The sequence below is a fragment of the Thermobia domestica genome, chromosome 18 (assembly GCF_964235325.1).
Source record: "Thermobia domestica chromosome 18, izTheDome1.hap1.1, whole genome shotgun sequence".
In the NCBI taxonomy this organism is placed as follows: domain Eukaryota; kingdom Metazoa; phylum Arthropoda; class Insecta; order Zygentoma; family Lepismatidae; genus Thermobia; species Thermobia domestica.
In genome coordinates this window covers 41,972,646-41,995,493 of record NC_137471.1, presented here as the reverse complement: position 1 = coordinate 41,995,493, position 22,848 = coordinate 41,972,646, and the positions used below count along the sequence as shown (strand labels likewise).

General features: G+C 33.4%; 1 protein-coding gene across 2 annotated transcripts in view; it reads right to left on the bottom strand.

Moving 5' to 3' along the window:
- Nucleotides 1–74: 74 nt before the first annotated feature.
- The window catches only part of LOC145675990 (uncharacterized), a 179,991-nt gene continuing 157,217 nt past the window's right edge, over nucleotides 75–22,848 (bottom strand). For both annotated transcript variants that reach the window (XM_081746822.1, XM_081746823.1), the window contains exons 25-28: nucleotides 16,452–16,589; nucleotides 14,089–14,196; nucleotides 10,791–10,852; nucleotides 75–5,161 (exon numbers count right to left, since the gene is read on the bottom strand). In XM_081746822.1, coding sequence (XP_081602948.1) covers nucleotides 10,803–10,852; nucleotides 14,089–14,196; nucleotides 16,452–16,589 — 296 coding nt within the window. In that variant the 3' untranslated portion in view covers nucleotides 75–5,161; nucleotides 10,791–10,802. The remainder of the gene's footprint in view (nucleotides 5,162–10,790; nucleotides 10,853–14,088; nucleotides 14,197–16,451; nucleotides 16,590–22,848) is intronic.

Below are 22,848 nucleotides of genomic sequence, written 5' to 3'. Positions count from 1 at the left end.
ACAACAACTTTAAATTTCTGTTTTATTTCATTCTTGAAACAAATAAAGAAGGGACTTGACAAACAAATGAGATCTAAAATTATTTATTGTTTTATTTACAAAATGCTACCACACAAAAAAAGCGAAAAACTGTAAATGGTCTTTAAGAATTACCATTTAATGGTTAGATACATGATACCTAAACACACTGTGCTAAAACTGAAATATACTAAGTGGGAAGTGCTACCCCGTAACAGGAAATATGGGATCTTATAACTATATGACCTATATTTCCAGGGTGCGAATTAAAAATTTCATGAAGCTAGGAAACTTTCTACGAAAGCTGGCGCAGTATGTTCTGTGTAAATTTAAAAAGGAATATAAAATGTTAAAAGAAAGCGTGTGCTTCCAAATCTTAGCGTTTTTTTTTTTTTTTTTTTTTTTTTAATGTATGCCAACAATAGATCACACTTTGCATAAGATTTAAAATTACTGTTTAATATGGTCATCAGTACTATTTTCTTTAATTATGACTAAGAATACTATCTCAAATTATTAGTCACATCAGTATACTAATAATATAGTAATTTAGCTAAGGATACTTTCCGTCTTAAACATACGGAATCAATCTTCCTTTCATACTTTAATTAGGTACAAATAATTACGCGGACATCTCCAATGCACATAACAACATTCGCACCTTGTATATACCGGTATACATAGAAAATACAATTTCAAATAATACATTTTTATAGTAAAACTTTCTACACTTTTTACCGATTAAAATTACAACTTACTATATAAAAATAACAATCTTATTCTGTTAGGTTTACAATAGTTCTTCAATACCTTCCAAAACCTAAAAATCGAATAATATAGTTTACTGGATAATTTTCGAACTATGAATACAATCAACCATATCGCGTGATTCTCCCACATCAATCATAATTCAGCTGAAGACAAAATTTTCCATAGCGACTAGCTCAATATCTTTACATTTGTTCACATGAAAAGTATTTGTACGCATAACATTAAGTTACAGAGAAAAATGTAGCATTTTAGAACACTTTTTTTTTTTATGTTATTAATAATACTGCTTACTATACGTTTCATGGTGTAAATAGCTTATTCTTCTTTGTAGGTACTGAAGAAAAATAATTTTTAAATTTGAAACAAAACCACCTCCAAAATTTATATTTACGCCTAATGTTGGAAAATGAGGAGACAGTGGATCTGAGATTACATTTAATGGTTCGGTTCGCCTTAGTCTGTGTTTGTTCTGCTGCAAAACATTTCGTTTCCGCTGACAAAAAGCGGATTGGACTGGGAACGATACGAGAAGAAACGTGCCAAGTACTATTGCCTTGATACATTAATTATACTGTACAGTAGCTTAAACAAGTAGTTCGCTTTCATAAGCTTTCCATTTGTTCCTGTAGGCATAATTTTGCTCCCTTAATTTTATTCAAAATTTTTTCGCTTGCTGGTTTATTTAGCTCAAATCACTTCAATTATTTTTATCAAACAATTGTCTTCTAAAATATTGCATCCATATTTATCTGTTAACAACGCAATACTTATCAATTCTACTGTTGGGAGTTGTTATTTTAAATTGGTTAACAGGTTCTAAAGTATTTTGATTTGTATGAACCCTGAAATTAAATAGTCTGTGTTGATTGATTGATGTTCTGTTTTTCCCTAGATTATCACGGTGGTCATTCAATTGTAAATAGGCTAAAAAAATATTTAAATATTAGCTGTTGAAAAGCCTTAGTAGAGGTTCAATATATTCTATTTGCGAACAGTAAACTCAATAGCTGGATATGGTACCGTAATTACGTCAAAATTCGGACGTTTCAGAACCGAATACAATTAAAAATTCTGAATGTGCTCAGTTGCACTTTTGTCTTATTGTGGCTACAAGTTTATCTAAAACAATCATCGTATGACTGGATTATTTTAATTCCGAAGACTGGTTTCAAGACTAAAAGGGGCGACTAAAACTTATATATTGATGTTGCACTACTGTTGGTTGTGAAAATTCAACATATCCATTTGAACTGAATGAAATTATTTTCTTTTACTATTTTATGATCAATGATGTTATCTAATACATTTCTTTGGAATAAAATTATACTTTTATAGTACGGAGGTATGGAAGAACGACTGCGAAGTAAAAAAAAAAAAAAAAAAAAAAAAAAAGTCCGCTTCTATGCTGCAACTTTTTCATAAGAATAAGGGAATGGGAGCTTAAAGATGGGAGTTCAAGTCTTTGTTATGTCTCTCCTACAAAATAACGTGTACTTGGTAATCCACGTGTTTACAAAACTGCTTTTATCGAACAACAATAGTATTATGTATGGATACAAAATTATTGGCTAAATCTTTACAGTAGTACTTGTAATTCACAGGTATTAAGTTTATAACTACATTACACACTTTCTACAACATTGGACTTGGAAATGAAATACCAGAATACTCTTCAAAAATCTCCACTACTTGCAACATTAAAAATATCACATTTAAGAAATCTTTTTTGTTAGATTAGTAGTAATCTTTCTCTAACATTTAACACAGCCTCGAGATGTTTATAACATTATGATGGCAGTGCATAAACTCAATACACATGTTAATTATATAAACACATTACATAATATCACAAAATAATGACTTCGTTGAAGCTAGCATATTACTATAGGAACTCAACAGCGCTCATTTGATTTATTTACAAACTTTATTAAGCATCATACTATATAAACTAAACTGAATGGCACAACGGCCCTTGGCCAAAAGACCTATCCGACAGCTTTGACACTCGAGCCTGAAGGGTATTGTGCAATCGGCATATCGGTTTCCCTCAGCCTAATGCAAATATTTTAGACTAGCACCATATTTTTAGACAACAACACTAATAATAAGCACATTAAGTAAAGAATGATATAATGGAATATTATTTAAAGTTTCCTTGAACTCACAGATTATCTATAATTTTCTTATATAAAGTAAAACATATTCTTGTTTATCAATAGCAATACTTTTTAATTTATTTTTTCATTAAAAAAAGGGCTTTGTTGTAAGTACCTGCTGTTGAGTTGTTTATAACATTAAGAAAAATATATGATCTTTCACTGGGAAGAAAGATCTATTAGAATAAATTCAAGCACCATCAGTTACGATGTTGTTCTTAAATTTTGTACACATTATCAAGTGATAGTATCTAGAACCTCATTTTACACTAAGCACGTACAAAGCATGCCTCTAATTTATAAACTTAAGAATGAACACTATCGACATTCTTTTTACAATTTTAATACATTAATTTATATGAACAGTATCTCTTGATCGGGTATCACGAAGTGTCAGATTTATTTTCCTAATTCCTTTGCCATTACTTCTCAGATTGCTCGCTAATAATTTCACACCGGGTGGGTTTGTAAAATGATGGTACGATTGAAAACAGTTCCACTTTTCTAATACAGATGCACAGAAATTAACAGACGGAACTGAAAAATATAGTTCACACGTCTTTAGTATACGAACGAAATTGTGAAAAGCGGATTCATTTGAGTACAAGACCAATAGCCGCATCAATCGAGTCTGTCACTATGTTCACGACTCAGAAGAATATTTTAGGGTATTTTGTGAACCACAAAGTTTGCATCAATTACATTTGTGATGTGAGAAAAAAAAATGAAATGAAATCTTGTAAGTTTTACGTCCCACGCTTATACTGGCTAGGCTAAAGGGGATGGTTTGTGAAGTGCGAGTACCATCGTTTGTTTAACAAAGCAACCTTCCACATTCAGCTGATGAGGAAACCAGACTTATTCTAAATGATATGTTGTCTGAAAAGAATGCATAACCCAAATACCACCTTTACCAGATTTTAACCACTAATTTTCCTTCAATTTATGTGTAATTGTATCAGTGCATTTTGTTGCGATTACAAAATATGGATTACCCGCGAGAATGGAGCAGTGAAAAACTTCTGTTCCTAGATATTCGAGGGACCAGCCAGTTATGGAAAACCTGCATTATTGTGTTGATATCTCCAAAGTAACCACAAATATTTACAGATTTTACTGAAAAAGAACAGAGTTTCTATAGATTTGTTAGTTAATTCTGTCTTCATTAAACTCTGTTCCAAAGCTCGTCACCATTACTTCACGTATACATTATGTAAGTGTGTTTACATACCAAGGAATATTAACCAACCATGTCAAAGGAATGAGTAAAATCATAATCCTCACATTTTAAGAGTCTTCATCCCGGCGAAATTAAAATACCGCTAATTTTACAGTAATTATGTGATATCTTCAAATAGATAAAAGATAATCGAAATGTGGAACAAGAGCGCCCTAGACAATATTATTTTACATGAGAAACCGTTATCACGACTCACTTATCTGCTTTCGATTTCGAGCCATTTTGAAAATCGGCATTTATTTTCGCGTTTCTAAACGGCTGAAAACGGAAAGCTACTAGGTGACTTGTGGTAACGGTACCTCATGCAAAATAATATTGTCTAGGGCGCTCTTGTTCCATATTTCAATTATCTTTTATCTATTTGAAGATATCACATAATTACTGTAAAATTAGCGGCATTTTAATTTCGCCGGGATGAAGACTCTTAATGATTAACTATGGAAATCTATTCAAAATTTAAACGATTCAAGACACGGCTATATGAGCCCTAATTTCACCGTGACAAAGAAGGCATGAATATAATGTAAAAATCCTTCACTTACATACAGTTTTTCCTTACTATATTTTTCTTTTGTTCTTATATCCTTGATAATAACTGCCACATACGCAGTTCAAACATGCAGAGAACATATTTCTTCATGTCACGGAATTCTTTTTTATTTTATTTTTCAACTAGTAATGTGTACGAAACAAAAGAATTGCTTAAATTTTCAAAGCAATATTTCTAGTCTACAGCTTTGAGTTTATAACTGTCTCAAATTCTCAAATATATACTAAAATTCTTAAATACGTATAACTTGTTTCATAAAAAGAATATTATATGTATATTCATCTTTCCTTTGAGCTAAAGTAATTTTTCATAACATTTATCACAGTAAGTTACCCATTGCTTACAGTTGAATCCAGTAAGCGTAATACCTTAACCACATTTTATTGTCTATTATAGAATTCCATCACCGACGAAAACTCAATATTCCTGAAAATTGAAAACAAGATAATATTACTTCCGCCAAAATAACATTTCATCGCAATGCAAAATAAAGTCAAATTACGATGAAAGAAACAATGCACAAAACTGATTAGGCTTACAGACACTTGAAACATTACCTTACTATTTACCACTAATCTACTAGCAATACAGGCTTTTTTTTAAAAAATAAGTTTCAAGTCTTCATCCTCTGTATTTTTTCTTCTATGTGTCTTTAGTGTACAGCTCCTAGATGATAAATTTTGCCACTACGACTTACAGCCAAAAGAGAGTCTGTGTCTTAATATCTTTTGAAATGCGACAAAGTAAGACAACGAGTCCACCAAACGTTGTAATGGTTCGTACTACTCAACTTGTTAGTTTTTCAAGAATTATATGAATCATTCTTCGATTGATTCGGTTGCACCGGAATAAAAGGTTCATTTTATATATGCTGTATATCTGTATACAAATCTCAATTGGCAGCTGTCTCTTGACCCTTTGCAGTACATTTGCTACAAACGGATAGGGATGAGGGAGTGTATCCCACGCATCGTAATAATGAACTTACTCTTTGATAAATAAATGTTAGTTTAAAACAAATATTGTATACATTGTTGATGTTTGTAAATAAAAGCAGGGCTCATAGTGGTCTGGTCTCTTGTAAATAGTTGAAAAGTGACCAAAAGCACACGGAAAAGTGACCAAAAGCACACGAAAAAGTGATCAAAATCTCATCATGCCCCTTTTTTCCTTTGTCAATTTCTCCATTACCTCTCTCTTTGTTTGTTGTTTTTTTTAATCTTTTCTTCTTTACTTCTTTTTGAGCTTCCTCCTATCTTAGGTTTTCTAAGTATGCTTAGTACTTACGGTAAGCAGACTTAGCAGATGTAAGAAGCTTCTGAGTAAGTGAAACTAGTTCTGGTCTATCTCCGAATTTCTTCATCCCAAACATTATATTTAACTTAGCATTGAGAGTTCTCAAAGCCATGAAATATTAAAATTCATTACCTACTCTTAAGAGGAACATACAAGAAGCATAACACAAGACGAACGTGATGAACCACACAAACACACACACACAACATTGAGCGGTGCGTTAACTATTACGAGAGAAAACTAAAAGACTATTATGATAGAAGAAAGAATAGACACAGAAGGGTTCTCAGCTCCACCATTAGAGCTTAAGCATCCACCAACCATCCACTGTGCTTTATTTAGAAAGAATAAAAGTCGAAGTGAAAATAAAGCTGACTGTTTCACATGTGGCAGCAAGTACTGAAGCTTTCAGAAGAGTAATGAGTAACAAGTTTATGTCTTTTTACATTTATTTTTATATTTTTCTTAGAAAACTGCCAATGCAAAGCACAAATCACACGAAAAAGTCATTTTACCTCCTCAAAAAGTAACTTTTAGTGACAAATTTGAAACAAAAAGTAACTTTTTGTGACGAACTTGAAAAAAAAGTAACTTTTAGTTTAAAAAGTGACTCACAATGAGCCCTGTAAAAGTCTACACTAGTATAGGCTTCTTTATTCAGTTAACCCGGAAATTCCGTTAATCAGGGTTCTGTTAAGTGGAACTACCGTACAATAGTGTATTATTATTATTATTATGACCAGCTTGATTTTATTCTGTTACCAAACAAGGAAAGAAATGTAATTTACTTTCAGGTTAAAATTAATGAATATTAGCAGAAAAAGCCGACTTCACACGGAAAGAGTGCACAACATTTAAAAATACAGAACTGAGTAGAATAAATAACAATAACCAAAGCCTTTGAAGTTGTCTCTATTAATTCCCGAGGCAGCTGACATGCACGTTCTTAACTAAACTTGGGCTTAAACGTCATCGGACTGACACAAACACGTAGCCAGAGGGGGGGGGGGTCCGGACCCCCCCTTCGAAACCAGAAATGAAAAAAAGGATGAATAAAGAAAAAAAACAGAAAAAGAAAAATTAGCGTTAAAAATAGAAAGCTACAGCAAGCGTTTGGTTACTCTTTCTTATTAGGAACTTTGTGTGGAGGAAACGGGATGGTGATGAGGAAACGCATGTGTCCTTCTCACTGTTTTCTCTCCACTCCGGCCTTACGAGGAACGCATTAGCCAAATTACTTGCAATACATGGTGGCAAATGAGCGGGATGCCCTGGAAAAGTCATGGGATTTGAAATTTCTAGAAAAGTTACGGAATTCTCAGAATTTCTGCTATTAGTCAGGGAAATTTCAAGCTTTCGAAGACATAGTGCCGTTCTATAATACTGTGGGCATATATTATCATAATTTTTCGTCATCGCTTCTCTGCAGTTTCAAACATTTTATTTCAGAAACAGTTTTCTACTGCTCCTTTAATTTGTCATTTGGAACAGACAGTAGTTGACGGAATAAAAACAAAAAGTTATGTGTAAAGAAAGTTCTGTTAACATTTGATTCAACAGAGAAAGGAACGCAGATATTGTAAAATATTGTACAAGACAATATTGGTTATGTTCTCTTCATAACAGTAGTTATGTCCTTTTTATAATAATTGAGGTCATAATCAAAGGAAGACCTGTTATATTTGAATGAACAGAGGAAGGAACGTAGATATTGTAATTTTTTTCCAATACTTTTTTTTTTTATTTTACTCGAGATTTCTTTATAGTTTGTTATTAAAATATTTACGAACATATCCTCATTTTATTGTCGTAACAAACGCATATACGTTACCAGTAAAATAGTTTAGTGTTATTGATCGAGCCCCTGGTGTGATAATCACAGTATTTCATGTCATGAACCTCCCCCTTCCCATTACGAAATCGTGGCTACGTACCTGGACTGACACGAATAAGCTAAGTGACCCCGAAAACTATGGATTAGATACTAATCTCGGTCATTTTTGACATTTTAGTTTTCACCCCTTCTCATCTCCCATGTTGTCTGAATCTGAACTTGGGTCCTACACGTCATCGGCAGTGCCAGTATTCATCTGAATGACCCCGAAAACTATAGATTCGACGCTAATACTGGTAGTTTTCGATTATTTTTACATGTTACCCGTTTCCAGTTCCTAAGAGTACTTGGGATGTCTTACCCAGGCAATTTCTTAATAATAATAATAATAATAATAATAATAATAATAATAATAATAATAATAATAATAATAATAATAATAATAATAATAAAAAGTGTCAAATGTCTGTGTCAACTTGTTTTTAAAAATGAGTTTACATATGCATATTAAATTTCATTTTCCTAATATGAGGTGCTCTTGAAATACACTATTTTTGGCATCAATTAAAAATCCCATCTTTCTTTTTGAACCCTCCTCCTCCCTATAAGGAAAAAATTATAACTAGTTTACTTTCTTTTGCACACTTTTTTGCTTTTAATACAGTTACTTACAAGTATGGCAAGCCAATGATGGATTTATAAACCGGACAAACAAACTAACATTCGTTTTTATATATAAGATTGTGAAATCTTTTATTATTTCAGTACTCCCCTCTTCCCTTTTAATTGACTAGAACAATATTGAGGAAAAAGTGCGAATTAATATGAAACGTGAAAAGTGGATTTTAATATCGTAACATCATACAGTTAATCTTTAAAATCTAAATGGGGTTCGGTTTTGCTGTGCACCCCCCCCCCCCCCCCGCACTGTGGGCTCTTAGTTACGGCACTGAAAATACCTTAAACTTATGAAACTCTCTGAATTCCAGCTTGAAAAAATAAGTCAGAAAATTCACTACAGGTATGGTAATCTCAACTCTAAAGTCGGCACTATATCCAGGAGTTCAAAAGAACACGCCCTGTCTGCCATACGCAGTTTGCGCAAATGAATGAGATATACAGAGGTCACGTATTTCAAATGTCACAACGTCGAACAATTCCGTAATAATTGTTAAGTATTCCAGTTTTTCCAGGTCTTTGGGATGTAACTTCCAAAATTCATGCAACTAAATCTCTATATCAGCGGTTCAGAACAAGCATGGTACATGGTGTTAAATTTCTCTACTTCACTCCTACGACGGAAATTCCGTGACTTCGAACAAGTAATGTCAAATCTACGTATTTCTATTCTATGTATCCAAAAGAAACCTTATAGAAAATATCTTCCGACTTTATATTTAATGGTTAAAAAAGATTCTTTCTATCTTCATTTTCGATATTAAATTACTTTTCCTAATCTGCGTAGCATTTGCTCCTTTATCGAAATAAATTTATAAAATGTAGCATAGGTTTGCGGGAAGTTTACTTGTCTTCACAACGAAAAATAGCTTACGTTCCTTCGTGACAAACGATTTCTTACGACCTTACATTCAGTTAAAGTTCGATGATGAGGGTTTCCTGGAAACTCTGATGTTTCCGTTTCGGTGTCTATTACGTTTTCGTGAACACACTGTAATGGCCGTAGAACTGAATAATGTTTCAGTGAGACTGGCCGTAGAATTACACCTCATACATTTTGGCATTATATTACATGTGTAAAGACAGCGCCTCAATGAGCTTTCACAATGCGAGATTCAAGTTTACTTTTCGGAAAATAGATCATTAGGACCTGGAAAAACTGGAATACTTAACAATTATTACGGAATTGTTCGACGTTGTGACATTTGAAATACGTGACCTCTGTATATCTCATTTCGGAAAATAGAAATTTTCATAATATAATAACTTCATAGCACTGGCCCAGAAATATTTATTTTGCTACGCTCTCCTATTTTGGATTGAAATGACTAACGCAAATTTTAACAATGGACAATTTACGTTTTTAAAAATGAAGAAATTTGTGTGACTTTAAGTTTTTATTTTTCGTTGTAAAAACAAAGGCTTATTTTACGGACTATGTAATTCCAATTCTCGGTTTATTAACAACAGTACGAAATGAGCACTTAAAAATTCCATATGAATATATTTAAAACTAATTACTATGAAGTAGAGAAATTACAAAGTTACTACAGTTTTAAAAATTATAATTGTCAATAATTGTCATGAAAATCGGTATATGAACTCTTTATTACAAAATAATTGGGACACGTATCCCAGGAATTTCGAAAATTCTGCTTCTAAAAGGTGATTTTTTAAAAAATATTTTAATTTCCTATTTTGTAGTCATAAAATGAAGAATATGACAAAATGGCCGAACTGTTTACAATGAATTGTTCAACGTAGTTAACAATTGGATTGATCTAGTTTTTATCATTACATGTCAATTCAAATATGCATCACAAGGAGGAAAAGGAGTTCATATATACACACCTTTCAAATATTTTCTATGAACCTATCTTATATAACACGATTTAGAGAAACATGCAAAATCCATTTATTCTTCCATTTCCACGCCTTGTTGTGGAATTTTGAAATTTGGACATGGAAATAAGATATTTATATTCTACGCATTGAAAGGCACGAATACAGCAACTTTCTTGGTTTTATGTGCAACTTTTATAGAAAAGAGTAATAAAATTAAAACCACCCCTTGCCCCAACACTTCAAATCGGAAGTATCTAAAATCTTACAAATGAATGCAATATTTGTATCAAATATACATCATACATTAAATTTAGTGGCTTTATGTCCAATTGTTCAGAAAAGTTGTAAAATGTGGTATTGTATAATTTCAGTAAAAATAGGTAGTACTATATAAAATATTACCATTTCCTGGATCTAGTCTCTTCGTTTATGCTGCCTTCGGTGACGATATTTCCAGTCTTTTGCTGAAATCACACAATAGAGAGCAGAATATTAGGTGTAAAGACCAAATAATTTTATACAGGTTAAGAGAATAAATAGCTATAAGGTCAATGAAGTTATATATCAAGGTAAAATTTAGTTTAACTCTTGAGAGTATGTGAAAGAAACTTAATTATTGTTCATAATTGTATTTATAAGTTGATTTGTTTAATAACCACTATGTATTCACCAACAGATACACATTCAACTACTTCTACCGAACGTCAAGTTTGTGTAAGAAGATAAGGTGATGACGGCAGGATCAAATAATGCATTGCTAAATAAGAAGCTGCTTAAGAGTTCTTATTGAAGGCACTATACCAGGTTGGTGAAGTGCAAGAAAACAATCTTTTAAGATCGGTAAATAATGGAGCAGTTACGTTTATTGCGAAAAAGTAATATATCAGATTATAACTGATATTCATATATTTGTCATTGTTTTATACAGTGAAACAGTCTCTTTACTGTAATGTACGAGGTCCATCCGGAAAGTGGTACCCGTTTGTGCAATAAAGATACAGTAGTACATATTAACAAATATACACATTTTTATTGGAAAGAGCATACTTTACACTACTTCTCCACATAATCACCAAGCAAATTGAGGCATTTGTCATACCGTGTGACGAGTTTTTGTATTCCAGCGTCGTAGTCCTCCGCCGCCAGCGCATTGAGATATGTAGTCACGCAGATGGTCTTTGGCAATTTCATGAACAATTGTTCGAGACACATTAGGAAAATGTTCACAGAGTTCATCAATTGTGACGCGCCGATCGTTCCTCACGCATTCGTCTACTGACCTCTGCAGTTCGTCTGTAATGTTAGATGGTCTCCCTGAACGCTCCTCGTCGTGTGTACTCCCCCTCCCCAGGTTGAAGTTGCGACACCAGCGCCGAACAGACGACTCGTCCATCACACTGTTTCCATACACCTCCTTTAATTGGCGATGAATTTCACAAGGTCGAACGTTTCGTGAATTAAAAAGTTTAATCACGGCCCTCACTTCACAACTGGCGGGGTTCTCAATTCGTTTAATCATTATAAATGAGCACAGACACAACACAGGCACTGCTAGCGTCACGCAACCTCGCACAGAGCACGCAGACAAGCCACTGACGCGGTCTGACCTTGCCCAGCGGCTCCCCGAGTCGTCAGCGCTTCGTGCGGCGCAAACGGGTACCACTTTCCGGATGGCCCTCGTATTTTAGCACTTTAAACTGTTTTACGAACTACATACCATTGAAAGAATGAAACACAGAATGTTTTTATTTTACATACCAACTCCTCTATAGGTGCGAATTCTAACGCAAAGAGTGAAAATGTGATTGACTAGACTGATACTCGATCCCCGGGACCTCTGGCATACCGTGGCGATGAGTTAACCACTAAGCCACACCTAGTTCGCTTCCCAGAGTTCGTTAGTTCGTTAATCTTTTTTGCATTAGAATTCCACTTATAGAGGATTTGGTTTGTAAAATTAAAAAAATCGGTTGTATCCTTCTTTTATTAGTCTATATGAAATGACAACCGTCATTAAGTGCTCGGTATATGGACACAGGACTGTCCAATCACAACAGGGGGCTTGTGGTACAACCCACGTGGTTCGAGATGAGAGCACCGACTTGGAGAACGAGAGGCTGTTCTGGGAAAAGGACTGAGTAGCGTAGTGATTAACGTATCGGCAGAATGGGAACAGGTCAAAACTCCCACAGCCAAAACCCCCACACTCAAGAAATGTCAAAACGCCCACACAAACGGTCATAACCCCCACACAAATGGACAAATCTCCCAAATATACGAACGGTCATAACCCCCACAGCCAACTCCCACACTCAAGAAATGTCAAAACGCCCACACAATCGGTCATAACTCCCACACAAACGGACAAATCTCCCAAATGCACGAACGGTCATAACTCCCACAGCCAAAACCTCCCACACTGGTAATCGGTCATAACCTCCAACGGTCATAACTCCCACACAAATGGACAAAACTCCCACACATAGCAACGGTCACAATCCCCACATAAATGGACAAAATCCCCACACAAATGGACAAAACTCTCACATGCAGAAATTGTCACAACTGCCACACAAATGGACAAAACCCCCACACAATCGGACAAATCTCCCACACTCTGAAATGATCCTGGTTGCATGTCTTGCCCTTGTACTTTTAATAATATTTTTTATTCCACTTAAACTGATGTTGCAACTATTCTTCTTGCACTGTTTTCTAATGACAGAAACACTAAAGTGGGCGTCATAAAGAGCCGCAACAAAGACATGCAATCACGGTCATTTCAGAGTGTGGGGGATTTGTCCGATTGTGTGGGGGTTTTGTCCATTTGTGTGGCAGTTGTGACAATTTCTGCATGTGGGAGTTTTACCATTTGAGTGGGAGTTTTGTCCATTTATGTAGGGATTATGACCGTTGCTATGTGTGGCTGTTTTGTCCATTTGTGTGGGAGCTATGACCGATTGTGTGGGCGTTTTGACATTTCTTGAGTGTGGGGGTTTTGACCTAGGCAGGATATGTCGGAAGTCTCAGATTCGAGTCCCGGTATAGTCAGTTACGTTTTCACTCTTTGCGTTACATAGGGAAATTTTTATCAAAGAGATAATATTCGTGGAATCCATTAGTATTGCTTTCTTATTATGTACCCTTACTTTTTAATGGACTTCTACATCCACAGCTCCTTATATACAGTAGGCAGTTGGCGGCGGAAAAGTCAGTTTCAAAATTCAAGTTTAACTTTAAAAGTAAGTTACATTGTAGACCCAACAACAAATAAATTACAACAAGGTTGAACATCAACTATCGACTAAGGAATAATGAGTACACTGTTGCCAAGATCACACGACAATGTGACCAACTCCATTGCTCTAACATATCACTTAGTATGAAAGAGTATTAAATATAAAAACATAAATGATTTGAAGTAACACCGAATTTTACTGATACAATATAAAAACACAAGTCTTGGATTTATAATTCATTTACTATGTAAAAAAATCTTGAAATTTGCTCACACTGTATCTCATTGATAAGAAACAGCTTCACAATGAGTCTAAGTGTCCACATCTATTTTAATATGGCCTTGGTGAAAATATGAATAATTGATATACAAAATAAATGAACCATGTTATTATACAACAAATTATTTCTAAAGCCCCAAAACATACAAATCGAAAAATAAGTATCCAAAATACTTGCCTACCTTGACAGTTACGACCACAGTAATATCTTTTGTCGTCCCAACGCTCATCAATACATCTTTGGCAAACAAACGGAACATCTTTTAGCGAGGCATTACAACGGGCACATTCTACAAGAAGAAAATTATCATGACAAGCAGATCTTTATTGAATTTAAGAATATTTATTATTATTACCTTTAAATAGAATCTTGTCTTCCTTGTAGTTTATTAATTAACATTTTATTTCTCATTTTAGGTGAGTTTGTCTCATAATTTTAAATATTTTTTCCTATCTTCCTCCTCATCCTTTTTGTTTCTGAAGTTTACTAAGTAGGCAAATATTTATTACCTCGAAAAGAGATACGGAATTTTTACTTTGTACTGAATTATTTACTGATTTTCATTAAAGAAGCGATATAACTACGCAAAAATTTACTTAATTCTCTAACGATGGTTTGAAATAAACGTGAAACCCATCTAATTTAGTGCTAAGTTATGAAGCCAGTTTGCAATGCAATATTACCAAGAAACAAAGAAATAAAAAGATAAAAGGTAAAGATGGGTTACCACAGAAACATATAAGTCTAAAAGTGTATTTTTACTTTTAATTATCCATAATAAAATTACGAAAGGTCAAAATAACTAATATACAACGACGCATTGCAATAAATTAAAAGAAGTTACACAGATATTATTTCATATATATAAACTCCTTTAGCCAGAAGTTATATACGTATATACTAGGAATGTCCAATTAAGGAATTTTTACTTCAAGGAATAATTTAATAGCAGTACTACTACTACTACTACTAGTAGTAGTAGTAGTAGTAGTAGTAATAGTAGTAGTAATAGTAGTAGTAATAGCGGCTGTAGTAGTAATAGTAGTATTAGTAATAGTAGTAGTAGTAGTAATAATAGTAGTAGTAATAACAGTAGTAGTAATAGCAGTAGTATTAGTAAAAGTAGTAGTAATAGTAGTAGTAGTAGTAATAATAGTAGTAGTAATAACAGTAGTAGTAATAGCAGTAGTATTAGTAAAAGTAGTAGTAATAGTAGTAGTAGTAGTAGTAGTAGTAGTAGTAGTAGTAGTAGTAGTAGTAGTAGTAGTAGTTGTTGTTGTTGTTGTTGTTGTTGTTGTACTTAAAAATTGAAACTTCTCAAAGAAATTAAGCCAACAGTTAATAATTACTCTAAAAAAAAGACTTCAAAATTTATTTCAAAATAAGAGATTTAAAAAATACACATAATATATTATCATCAGCTACATTTTTTTTAGATACACACATACGACGCCATGTTTCTCTTAGCATTCCCTTAAAAAATATACATTAATGTAAGTCAATCTTAGCAAGCATTATGTTTTCCTTCCTTCAGAGAATCTGAAGCCTAAAAAAGTATGAAGAAATAGTAATTAAGAAAGAAACGCATCTATCAAAATGGTTGCGATTCGGTTGTCTTCATGTTTGATTTTACTTGGCGAAATAAGTAATTCTAGAGATCCCTGACGATTATTTTGGAAAATTATCCGTAACTGCCAATGCAGATATTCTATGTTCATAAAATCATTATTGCTAGGTGTGCAATTACCAGAAATAATATTTTATTTATTTTTCAGTTTTTAGATGACACATTAGATAAAATGGTCTTTTTTTTAAAAAAAGTATTAAGTGTATTACTTACATCAGGATTATAAGCGCAAAAATATTACAAGGATATTATTACAAGACCTAAGAAACATAACTTGTAATATCCTGATCCTATCGATCAGGATATTACTAGTTATGTTTCTTAGGTTATTGATATGTAAGAAGCCAACTACCAAAATAAATAAATAAATGAAATCGGACGATTTTAAATCATGAACTTGCAAAGCTTTTATTCTTAAGTGTGTTGAAATATCAATAGTTAGCTTCATCACAAAATTCTACACCCACTAAATTATAATAAGTTTTGAAGAGTGAATTTATTTTTATTTATTTAAAGAAAGAAGAAATTTTAATATATTGGATGTATCAAATATATTAAAGCATATACATAAAAAATACATAAACATACTAAATTATAAAATAACAATATACAAAATATTAATGGAATAAAATAAAAGAATAAGGAAAAGTTAATTGCTACAGAAATTAAGTTAAATTTCCTACTTGTAAGTGTTATTACTTCTCCAAAGGAGATCGAATTTCCTAGATTTCCTTTATTAATCGAGTTTAACGTACCCGGTATTCAGAAATGAAAGGACTTTGGACTTCCAAAGTCATGTCTATCTTCCGGTGTCGGACAGATTAATTCAATGCACTTATTTCTATATTGCGAAAATTTTTGTATTTCTTATGCAAAGAATTAAAAAAAAAAAAAAAACTACTTTCATAAAGACTTACTGTTTTGTAGATTCTGCTCAGCTGCTTCTTTGTCTTCAATCGGTTTCTTCGACGAATCATCAGTTTCCTTTTCAGACTTTTCATTCGATAGGTTTTCCGGAGGTGTTGCCTCATACTTTGTACTAACCTCGCCTATTTCTTATATAAAAAAATGTTTAATTAGTTTTTTAATAGTGAATATTACATGTATTTATACGAAATTACATACACCTACACAAAGTACAATCAAGAAGATACATTTTCCGTATTTAGTACGTTAGTTTAAAATTACAACAATGATTACGATTTTACTCCTTACTGGTGATAAAGTTCCACAGGAACTTCTCGGGTCTTTAGGGAGGGTCTCTTCTCAACTCATTATTCCAAAGTAAAGTAATGTCGGTGTATTGTTAATGTCAGCCGCATATTATTAGGTGGGAAGGTTTAATCCATATAGCAAGACCAATTCTAAAATATTCAGATTTTTATCGTGAGTATATACCACAGGGTGACCCAATAAAAACCTCCATTATTTTAAATGCTAATAAAACAAAAAGTATTGCAGATAGGGTGTTATTTATTAAGAAATAAAAAAAGATATTGAAAACAGTTTGAATAAAAGTGCAGGACCTCTTGAAACTCATTCTGGCAACATTTTGGGGACTGAAAAACAGACTATCTCATAGTCTCAATATTCTCACATACGAGCAACTTTAGGTCAGTCAGATGAATTTTTTCTCAACGCTGAACCCACTGTTCGGAAATTCTCGACCCATTGCAAGAGTCTTCAGAAATCAGAAAGATTCTCCTTACGTGGAATAAACTTTCAGCGAAAAGCTCTTTGCACTGTTATCACAGAACTGATGCTTTTGAAAAAAAAAAAAAGAAAGAAAGAAAGAAAAAAGAAAGAAAGAAAGAAAAAAGAAAGAAAGAAAGAAAAAAAAAGCAAATCGACTCTAAGCTACTGGCCAAATAATAATGACTACTGGAAATGACAGGAATGTGGTGAGTGAAAGCTTCGATTCCCATTCCTCTTACCCTTCCACTGACATAAAAAAAGAGGAAGGTTTTATTAAGTATGATTGACAACACGGTTGGTTGGTTTAAACCAAAAAAAAAAAACGAAAAATGTTCGTAAAAGTGTAAGTGTTTGTAAAATCTTGATGAACACACATTTGTGAGTTATCACGTTTCACTCACGTATATTATTCGTATTATATTCAGACCTAAATTCCCCATTCATTACTCAAAAAGATTATACTACAAAAGCAACTTTTTTTTAATATAAGTTTATAAATGTTTGTTTTGTGATTTTTTGTAGTTGTTATTATTGTTATGTAATTGCAATCAAAGAAAAATTCTAAATATTGTTTCGTTTCAATGTTTAATATTGATAAAATACATCAAAATTCCGTACTTTGTGTGTGTGGGGGAGGGGGTCATACAGACCCCACGAGAGGCATTTAGTGAAATGAGAAGTATCTTTGGTATAAATGAGTCTGAGCCAAAGTGGACTCAAATAATTCGTATCTTTATTCACTTTTCTTACTGATATGCAAATTAAGTCGTATTTCTTTAATTTGGACCAATAAAAGTCGTTGTTAACTAACTTGAACTAAATTAATTCTTCTGTACTCCGTAGTACTTTGAAATTGTCCATATGTAATTCTGTATAATGGTTTCACTTGTGCAACTGTTTATCTTTTTGTCCTTGTGAAATGACTCTTGACAGTTATATTAAGAAGCATGTAAAGATCAGTACAACGTATTTTTATCAGGATTCCTTCGTGAGTGAGTCGGCAGACGTATCGCATTTGTGGCCAATTAGTCCTGGTTCCGAGTTCAAATGAAGGACAATTTCTCTCGGATGTAACTCGAGAAGCTGTTTTTATTCCGCTTTAAGCTTATGTGACCCCTTCTAGCATAACCCAGTTGTTGCATAATAACATCAAGGCGAAACAGACTTATTTCTGTCCATATATATGACATGAATATATAGAGCAAATTATTTAAACCAAAAAAACCTGGTTTAAACAAAAAAAAACGTATTTTTGTTTTTTTTTTCTATAAAAACCATGCTTTTTACCAACCCTGATTGACAATAATTACATTTTCAAAAATTGTGTCACTTCAACACACAACAGGACAGAGTAATTTAAATCAGAACAAAGTCACTACAAACTGTTTTCAACGCTTTTTTTATATTTTTAAATAAACAAGTATCTATCTACAGTACTTTTTATTTTCTTAAGACTTTAAAATGTGAAATGTTTTATTGAGTCACCCTGTATCTCATTTCTTTTTTTAAATAAAATATTTTAAGGTAATATATACAGGGTAAAAGGTAACTCTAAAAAACTTTCGGAGGTGATTCCTTATATGAAATGAAAGAAAAAAGTTCTAATAAACGTAAGTCGAAAAACGTCTCCTTTCAGTTATGAACCGCCGAATATTCGAAAAATCACGTTTCAAAACGCCCTGGCTTAGAAACTATACGACCTATACCATGCAGTTTAAGGAATTACACAGGAATTAGTATGCGATCAATCTAAATATCCATGTTTCAGAATTCACCGGTACCAGCGAAACGAACGCACCATTAGTACTTAAAGGAGTATCCCTATACATCAACTTGCTTTTCACACTTCGTTTCGCCGATTACGGAGGATGGTAAAATATGGATATTTAGATAGACTGCATACTAGTTCCTGTGTAATTTTTTGAAACCGTTTGGGATAGGTTCAATATTTTCTAAGGCAGGGAGTTTGAAAACGTGATTTTTCGAATTTTTGGCAATTCATAATTCTGAAATGAGACATTTTTCGACTCATGTTTATTAGAATTTTTTTCTTTCATTTCATAGAAGGAATTACCTCCCAAAGTTTTTTCGGCGGAGTTACCTTCCACCCTTTATACACAATGATGATTTATATTATGCTATTTGATCAAGAGTTATTGTACCTTATTGCTTTCCTTGAAAGAGAATGATATTGAGAGACACGACGCGTGACTTTTATCCTTGTTTACGATTTGTATTTCGTTCCGGGTAAACAAGCATTCAATAGGATAAGAAGACTACTAACATCAAAATATGTGTCCTTGAACGTTCGAAAACGTTTTATTAAGACTCTGGTATGGAGCGTGGCGCTTTACGGATCATACACGTGGACATTGAGAAAAGCTGAAATATCCAAGCTGGAAGCATTTGAGATGTGATGTTGGCGCAGAATGCTGCACACAGGATGGACTGAAAGGAAAAGGAATGAAGAGTACTACATGAAGCTAATGAAGGACGACAGAACATGAAGATAATAGGAAAAAGAAGAAACAGCATGCTTGGCCATCTTATTCGGCACTCCGATTGGATCACCGTGTTGATAGAGGGAAAGGCAGAAGGACAACCGGGAAGAGGAAAACTAAGAATAGAATATCTAAATGCAGTTACGAAGAAGAGACATTATCAAAATATAAACCAGCTCTCCCAAGAGAGAGAGAGAAAAGTTTAAAAATTTCCATGTTGTCCACCAACCTATGGCTGAGGTGAGAAAGAAGATTTCCCCCCGATCACGTGTGAAAATAATTCTTGTCCTTTCATCTTTTCAACAACAGCATTAATTCCCCTTATGAAATGGAAAATGGGAACAATGCAAGCCAGAATTTCATCAGAGAATTTTTAAAAGACGTAAATTTGTAATGTTTTAACGTGACCCCTAATGTAAGTACGCCACTTATTAATTCACTGTCTCTCACTCAGAATGACAGAAGTACTACTTTGTCTCTTGGAAAAGGGAGATCTTTAAAAAAAAGAAAATCTGTAAAAATTGCAAATTATAAAAAACATAAATGACATTATAATGCAACAACAGACTTCAATAAAATATTCAAATTTCGAATTCTCGGCACTCTCTATTAGAATATATTGCGCCTTTCGGTTTCTGGGTTCTGAGTTGTATCCGTTGAGTTGATTTAAGTTTAACATCCCTTTCAGCAGCGAGGGTATATAAGACGTGAACCTACTGATTAACTAGGAACTAGTGCTGTCGAATTACTGTGACATTTGCGGTTTTCAAAACCGAAACAGCAAAAGCATTTTCAAAACCGAAACCGCAAATGCGGTTTTCAAAACCGAAACTGCAAAAGCGGTTTTCAAAACCGAAACTGCAAAAGCGGTTTTCAAAACCGAAACCGCAAAAGCGGTTTTCAAAACCGACATGAAATTTTACTTTTTTCAAAAACCGGTTATCGGTTTTTTCAAAAACCGATTTCGACAGCACTACTAGGAACCCGAACCACATGAGCTCCTGTCTGGAATCGAACCCGGGTTTCCCATGCCAAAGGCGCACACGCTAATCGCTTAGCCACGAAGGAGACCTGAGTTTCATCCGGACTTAAAACCATGAAAGTGGCGATAATAATAATAATAATAATAATAATAATAATAATAATAATAATAATAATAATAATAATAATAATAATAATAATAAAGAACACGAGAAAGGAGGACCATACTTAAAATTTGGAAAACTAGTTTTTTATTGGTTTCAAAGATATAAAGCGTATTTGTGGGTGCTTGAATAAACAGTAAAGAAAAATAGGTACAAAATATTTAAATGTAATTGTAATGAAAACAAATAGTGGTAACGTGATCTAAGTTTTAATATCTTTGTTTACCTGTTATTTTTAAACCGGGGAAAAGAAAGAGAGAGAAAAAAAGTTTGCAGACTCCAATTATTCTTAGCAAAGATATGAGAATACTTAAATAGGCAATCTTGTTTCCTAGTCACTAAACAAGCAGTCAACGATCGATCAATCGATGGAAAACAACAACTGGGCACGCCAACAAACCATGATCATATCTGGTTCAGTTAATCAGTCCAGAATTTTATAACTAACTACAGAGCAACACGAAGTCCAAGATCTTAAATACAGTGAAGATCAGTGGTTTTTCCACATCATCTCCTCAAGAATGAAAATCATGTAAAGGTTAGAATTGCAGATTTATATAGCTAATTACCCAAAAGAATGTTTACAGGATTTATAAATTATGAAATATCAGTTTAAATCTTCAAAAATGAAATCTCTAAGTTTTAGTTCCCACGGTTATGCCGGTTACGCTAAAGGAGACGGTGATGATGAGTAATGAATGAAATGGTGGAATGAAGAAACTGGAAGGAAACCCACTCACACGGTGTTTGTCCACCACAAAGTTCACTTGGCGGGGGCTGGAATCAAATCCGGGACCCCAAGCACCAGAGGTGAACGCTCTACCACTGAGCCACCGCGGCCCCCAGTTTAAATGTTCAGTTACTACGGCAATTCACAGATGGTACTTTCTACTGCATAAATGTCGTTCTAGAAACTAGGCTTGTGATGCCATCTGACACCACAGGCCACGATAGCAGTTCTGCAGGTCTTGATGAAGTACCGTCCACTATTATAAAACAATCTGCTTCGATAATTGCTCCCCACCTGACTCATGTAATAAATTTTTCCCTTCAATCAGGCATTTTCCCACAACGGTTAAAAGTGGCTAAAGTGATTCCCTTGTTCAAAAAAGGCAGTCGTTACGATATTAAGAATTGTCGCCCTATCTCAGTTTTATCTGTATTTTCAAAAATTTTTGAGACGGTAATGTCAAATAGGATAAGGAATTACTTACATTCCAATAATCTAATATCATTATCACAACATGGGTTTTTAACTGGCAAATCTACTGATTCTGCAATTTCGATTTTCTTAGTACTGTTATGCATGCAATAAATAATAAAAAATGGGCAATTGGACTCTTTGTTGATCTTACTAAAGCATTTGACACTGTAAATCATGATCTCTTACTCAAAAAATTAAGCTTTTATGGTATAAAAGGAAATGCCAATAAATGGATCGAGTCTTGCTTGAAGGATAGGTATCAGATAGTTCAAATTACGAACGAAAATAATGGCAAAATGCATAAGTTTAGTAGTTATAAAGGTACAATACTAACTGGCGTACCTCAAGGATCAGTGCTTGGTCCATTGCTCTTTCTTATTTACATCAATGATTTGATACATGAAATGTTGCCTAATAAATGTGTTTTGTTTGCTGATGACACCAATGTTATTACTACAGGTAACTCACGACATGATATTGAATATAATCTAAACACTGCGTTTTCACGATTAAGTAACTGGTTAAGTAACAAAAAATTAGTTCTAAACAATGATAAAACTTCCTTGCTAAATTTTTATTATCCTCTTCAAAATAAATTTATTCCTTACGTAATGGTAAATAACAAAAAAGTCGACTTTTCTATTTCAACTAAATTTCTTGGTGTTACCATAAGTTCGAAACTAACTTGGAATGAGCATATTTCTCAACTCAACAAAAAATTAAGTAGTATTTGTTTCGGCCTCCGTAGACTAAGAGGTAATGTCACAAC